General features: G+C 42.9%; 1 protein-coding gene across 1 annotated transcript; it reads left to right on the top strand.

The window, feature by feature from the left end:
* The first annotated feature begins 518 nt into the window (after window positions 1-518).
* LOC148040076 (uncharacterized) lies at window positions 519-5,301 on the top strand. Its single transcript, XM_087666037.1, has 5 exons — window positions 519-844; window positions 1,280-1,469; window positions 1,715-1,904; window positions 2,074-2,161; window positions 2,690-5,301. The coding sequence occupies exons 1-5, from the start codon at window positions 658-660 to the stop codon at window positions 4,957-4,959; spliced, it is 2,925 nt and encodes a 974-aa protein (XP_087522163.1). The 5' UTR covers window positions 519-657; the 3' UTR covers window positions 4,960-5,301.
* Window positions 5,302-6,423: the final 1,122 nt, after the last annotated feature.

Genomic DNA, 6,423 nt, shown 5'->3' with positions numbered 1-6,423 from the left:
CCTTAAAGGCTCTATTGATCACACTGAGACCTTTCACAGCCACCAAGATTTCCTCTATGGGGCTGCTTGAATGCGATCAAAGCTATACCAATACGAGAGGTATTGGGAGACTTGAAAATTATTTAGGCTTTGCCAAGGTTAAGGCACCATTTGTTCCTACTTGAAAGAGATGGTAGAAACTCAAGTTCTCAAAGATATTGATCACTAGACGGTGCATCGAGTGCTTTGAAGTGCTGAAAATCAAGAGGATAGATGAACCTAATATTCATGTCCTTGAGCCTTTAGGATGGTTGGGGGTCCATATGGAGTACTCTTTCCATGCGACATGTTCTCTTGTTGTATGTAAAGTATGCCGGCCTTAGGCTAATAGTATTATATTAATAATTAATAATATACGGTCCTAATCCAATTCTTGGGCAAGCCGGTCGGCAGCCGGCACATGAGACGAACGAACAAGAGAGAGACAGACAGACAGAGAAAATCATCGGCAGGTGGGTATTCCATCCGGCCATATTTTGCATCATCTATCAGGCCGCGGCCATCTCCTCATTCCTAATCAACCTACCACTGCCGGTTCGGCCAATTCATCTCCGTACTAGAGAGCCTATCAATATAGATCAGAACAGCTGCAGTAATCTGTACAGCGGCATCGACAATATGCAGCTTACGAAAGATGAAGACAGCTTGGCTCTCTTCCTGGAAATGCAGAGGCGAGATCGGGAGAGGAAATTCAACGCAGCTCGTGTGATGAGCAAGGACTCGGAATTAGCTGCAGTATTACCAGCAGCTGATCACTATAACAACAACAACCGCAACATTCATAATAATAATCACCCAGGCGCTGGTAGGCATCCAGGCAATATTGCACTAAATTGTATGTTGCTCTTTTAGTTCATGATTTATCACACACGAAGTCTTAGATTAATTCCCAGTGGCACCCATTACAATTCGCACATTGCAAATTATGACATCATCGTGAGCTTCTGCTCGGGACGCACCGCACACCTAGCTAGGTGTGGTTGGGGGGTAGGGGGCTGCCGGCCCCCACCCGAGACTGGCACCCCCCTTGCCCCCAACCACACCTAGCTAGATATGCATTGTATCATGCAGTCCCTGATCCCTCACAGAAGTTCATGATGTTGTCGTATTTCACAATGTGGGAATTCATCTAAAACTTCTTGTAATTGTACTAGGTTTGTATGCTGCTCTTTCAGTTCATGATATATCAAGTCGTACTATGCTTTGGCCTTGATGAATTCCACAATTTTGAGCATTACAGATCATCAGCCAAGCACACGATTTGCAAATTTCCAATACGGTCGATCCAATTTGCTCTCGTCGAAGTCCAATCAGATATCAAACACATCAATAATTGCTATTTCGGATCACAAGGCGCCCATCAAGGCAAGAGACGATCGTCCAATCACGAGGAGTCTTAATGGTGAGCAGGAGAAAAGCGACTACAACTGGTAATAGTCTATTCTTAAATGTAATTTGATGGGCATAATTATCGATGCCTAATTTGTCTGGCTTTCTGCTCGTCACTTAATGTAATTTGCAGAGCTTTAATTTCTGCAAAAGACCAATATATGTGGCATGATTCATGAACATATTCATAAATGTTGAGGCAACAAGCAACATGCAAAGACGAATAATCCTTTATAATCTACTGATTGAAGGTCTTCGATTCATGAGTGTGTTCCATTATCTGCAGGCTATTAACTCCTCCAGCCACACCAATAACAAGTTTAACTAATGGGGATTATCTTCAGCATTCCATTCAAACCCAAGGCTGCAACCAGATGATGTTCAACCAACAAATCAGAGGCAGCTTATTAGACAATGAACAAGACCACCTCTTCAATTGGACATCTTTGCCTAATGCCATGACAACGACCTCACAAGTTAGTAAACATTCAGCTTCAGTAGAATTTAGACTTATGCATGGTTGTCTCTGTGCCACACTTTCATGGGTTTACAAGGAGTAGCTCCTTTATAATTTGTGAGAGATTACAAATTGCTGCTGTAAACTTATAGTAATTATGCAGTTTTCTTTGGTTGTTCAATTTCCAGATTTCATTCTTGGAAGAGCAGGCAATTAACTGGCCATATAACAACAAACAGGAGGATATAATCAAGACAAAACATGCTAGTGCTGAAGGTGACAGTGATATTAATCATTGGCTGTTAGGAGTCACAAAATCTAAACATGCTAGTACTTAAGGTGGCAGTGATGTTAATAATTAGCTATTAAGAATCACAAAGTCTAAACATGCTAGTACTTAAGGTGACAATGATATTAGTCATTAGCTATCAAGTATCACAAAGTCTGTTGGCAGCTTACATATGAGCTGTATGTAGTACTTTTAGCAGCAACACTCCAGCATAATGCACAAGTTTTGGACATTTGGCCATGTGGGAAAAGGGGCTCTATTCCCTTGTTCCTCCTTATAGTGTTCAGCATCCTGAGCATCTTCTTAGGAGACACCGCATACCTAGCTAGTTGGGGGCAACACCCTGCCCCCAACTAGACCTAGCTGGGTATGCAGTCCCTGCCTTGCAGAAGCTCATGATATTCCCATAATTCCCAATTTGGGAATAATAGTGTGAATTTATCCAAACTTCTTGTGTTGTATATTTATGTTTCTAATGCAGCTATGCTAACAACTTTTGTCGATGCTTGCCACAGCTGAACAAAGTCATGATCAGGACTCAGGTATGTTGAACTGCACCAATCATAATATGATGACCAGCAATGCTACAATGCAGCAATTAATTAGCTGCCAGCAACCCAATCAGGATTCTAGCATGAAATCATTGGAATCAGGCTTAGCTCAGTCCACATCTCGAACTACACCAATAACAAGATTGAGCACTACAGCTGCAAGCAGGTCATTATCAGCCACAATATCCTCCAGCAATAGCTCCTTATCGTTGACATCATCATCATTCTCATCATCGGCTCAGTACAGACTCGATCAATCTAGCTCAAAGAGTTCAGCATCAACATTACGATCCGAAGGCAGTTCTTTGAAGAATACTATGAGCAATAGTACCATTACAAGGGGTACCATTCTTAATGGAAGTAGCAACAGGCTGCGCAGCACGGCTGGTAATGCTGCTACTACTGCTACTGGTACCACTACTTCTAGTACTGGTAGTAGTCGGTCTACTTCCGTGAGCAAAAGCCGGTCGACTGCTGCTGCTGCTACTACTACAACTACTTCTAGTTATAATGGTGGTAGTCGGTCTACTTCTGTGAGCAGAAACCGTGCGACTAGTGCTGTGGCTTCATCAAGTCGAAGTAACTCTCGAGCAAGCTCTCCATCATCATCATCAACAAGTACTCGATCAGCACTGCAAGCGAGCACTGTCTCCCATCATGCAGATCATCGACACCATTATAATAATAACCGCGGTTCTAATTCGGGCCATTCTCGTGGCAGTACTAACGTAATAACTAACCTGAAGCAGCTGCACAAGCAGCCAGCTGATCAACCTTCTTCCATGCTGTTATTAGACGGCTACTGTACAGAACCCCCTCCAAATCTTCGAACTACAATTAGCGAGAGATCCATTTCCAACTCTCGAGCCTCACGCTTGCAGTCAGCTAACTCTGCTGCAGCAAAGAACAGTACTATATCTACCAGTGCCATTAGTAGGAATGGTGCTGCTTTAGGCAATAATAGTGGCAGTTGTAGTAGGTCAAAAAGTGCTTCTAGAGGGCGCAACACCTCATCGACTAGCAGCAACACTAGTAACAGGGTGCTGATCAGTGGAAACCTGTCAACGGCATCATCATCATCATTAACATCGTCTTCTTCTTCTTCTTCAACTGTGTTGGGCAGCAGGATGGTACAGAAAGTGATGCATGCAAGAAAAGCTGGAGTCAATAATAACAACAGTAGTGCAACAGTCAGTACTGCATTACCTGATTCACATGAAGCCGCTAATAAAGTAGCATCAGCACCAGATAAACAGCAGGTACTGCAGCATCATGATCATGATCACAATATTCAAGCCATTGATAAGCTTCCGAGTACTAACACTAGTACTAATCGACCAGCAATTTTTAAGGATAGTACTAATGCTCCCATTGTTCTCATTAGTAATCATGATCGTCATAAATATCCACTACATCAGGACAGATCAACCAGCCTTGATAACAACGAACAAGTGCGCACTTCTAACCTCGAATATCATCATCGACGTAATGCACCATTACAGCAGTTTTATGTCAGCCGGGATGGAAAATGTTCCACTAGTATTGGTCACCATTATCATCAAGGCGAGCTGCAGGAAGTGGATAGTAAGCTCAATATCGTGACTAATACTAGCACTGCTCAACGTAGTACTTATCATCATGATACCATGAATAAATCAATGACGGTCGACAGGAAGCCAGATCATAAGTATTCGTCAAGCAACACGGATAACTCTAAAGGGCATGCAAATCATGCAGCCGCCAATATTACTCCAATTAAGGATAACACTGGTAATAATATCACTGTGCCTAACATTGACAGTACTGCAAGGGCTAGTGGTGCACTACTGCAGGAGGTGAACCTGATGAGCATGGAGGATCAGGATCATCAACTGATATCCAGGGATGATATGAGTGTGGAGCTAATGCATGTGTTCGACAAGTTTGGGAGCAGCAGTGCAGAGTCGCCCCTCGTCTGTCTGAAGCATATTGGTGCTGCTGAAGCCAACTGCGAACACTGCAACAGCTCAGGCAACAATATCGGTATGGCCGGCAGCAGCAACCATGGCAGCACATCCAATCTATTGACTCGGCTGATGATCAGGAACCATATCGCAAAGCGAGCTGCAGCTCACGATGCAGATGGGGCAACACAATTACAAGCCGGATCATCATCTGCAGCAGTAGCTCCCGTCCTGCAGTTTCATCATCGCAATCGCACAGTGCGAGAGCTCTGGAAAGGCAGCCCATTCTAAACTGCATCACGCCAACTTCCATTAAACCTAGCAATCTTGTTGATCTGTTGTTCGTTTATCCAAGTCCAAATAAAATGATTCATATTCAAAACAGTTATTTTCAGCACAGAAAGAAGATATTTACCAGCCGTGTGTCTGCCGATTGATGGCAAGCGTGTGTGAGTTTCGCGAGGTCTCGGGTTCAAGCCCTAGGGGGGGCAGCTCAAGGCTGGCTTACCCTCCATGGACTGCTGCATGGTACGTTAATCATGTTTGAACCCAAAGGTGCAGCCCAAGAGCCAAGGCTCTGCCCTAGAGACGCTTCAAGGCCGGCTTACCCATGTTGGGGTTTGGGGTGCTGCATGGTACGTTAATCATATTTGAACCCAAGCGGCAGCTCAAGGCTGGCCTACTCAAATAGGGTGCTGCCTGGTACCTTAATTATATGAGAACACATTTTGGAAAAACAAAGAAGATATTTTAATGTATTTGTGTTCGGCCGTCTAAACATAGTGTAATCTGTTGTGTTTTCCTAGGAAAGAGAATTTTGTTGTACAAACAGAAAAAAGAAAGTATCATAGCTTTTTTAGAGTAAGCATGACCTCTGGCTGATGGGATTGTCTAATGGTTTAAAGCCCTTTCTCTTAAATAATTACATTAAAAATCTAGCTTTCTTCTAGTCTAGCTATTAACTTACATTCTAAGTTGCATTGCATCAATTCCGAAAGCCTCTTCAATAGCTTCTCACTACAAGATTGTCAGAAAGTGAACTAGGGAGAGAGAAAGAGGAGAGAGAAGACTGTAGAAGAGAGAAAAATTGCAAGAAGAGAGAGAAGAGTGAAGAGGAGAGAGAAAGACTAGAAAAGTACTTCATTGATGCCCACAAATCAGCTTGAGGCTCCACTTTCTCCATGGTTAGTAATCCCAACATGTGTTTAGCTTCAGTATTGCATATACATTCTTGTAAGATATTGTTATCATAGAGATTGATAAGAGTCTTCATTACACCATGCTGAATCAACTGAGAGGTATGTGGTTGCAACTGATGGATAAGTACTTGCTCAAACAGACTCACATCTATCTCTTCCAATGCCATTTGAGTGTCATCATAAGCCATAAAAGCATGTGCCAATGTACTCATAACGTCTACCAAAGGAATATCCAACCTCTTAGAAGCAACATCTCTAATTAGACCCATAATACTTTGTTTAGTTGAGACGTTGAGTGGTGAAGATGCTACAATGTCTCACAACAGTTTCAAAATTTCAAGGCTTTAGTGCTAATATTTCCACTTAGTTCACTGGGAGTACTAGATCCTGGTTAAATCACTTGGCAACTCATGATAGTGTTCTGTTGTTTAGGATCCCCTTGAAGAAGGTCGTGATAGATCACTGTTGACTACCTTACTTTGCTGTGCCAAGTCCAAGCACAATCGTAATGCCTCCCTGCTTCAAAACCTTCCCACACTGTACGATCAAATCACTA

Source organism: Lygodium microphyllum, chromosome 2 (genome assembly GCF_053477565.2).
Source record: "Lygodium microphyllum isolate KBCC chromosome 2, Lygodium_microphyllum_v1.1.10, whole genome shotgun sequence".
NCBI lineage: Eukaryota > Viridiplantae > Streptophyta > Polypodiopsida > Schizaeales > Lygodiaceae > Lygodium > Lygodium microphyllum.
Note: the sequence above shows the minus strand (reverse complement) of the source record. Positions and strands in the feature narration are given on the sequence as shown.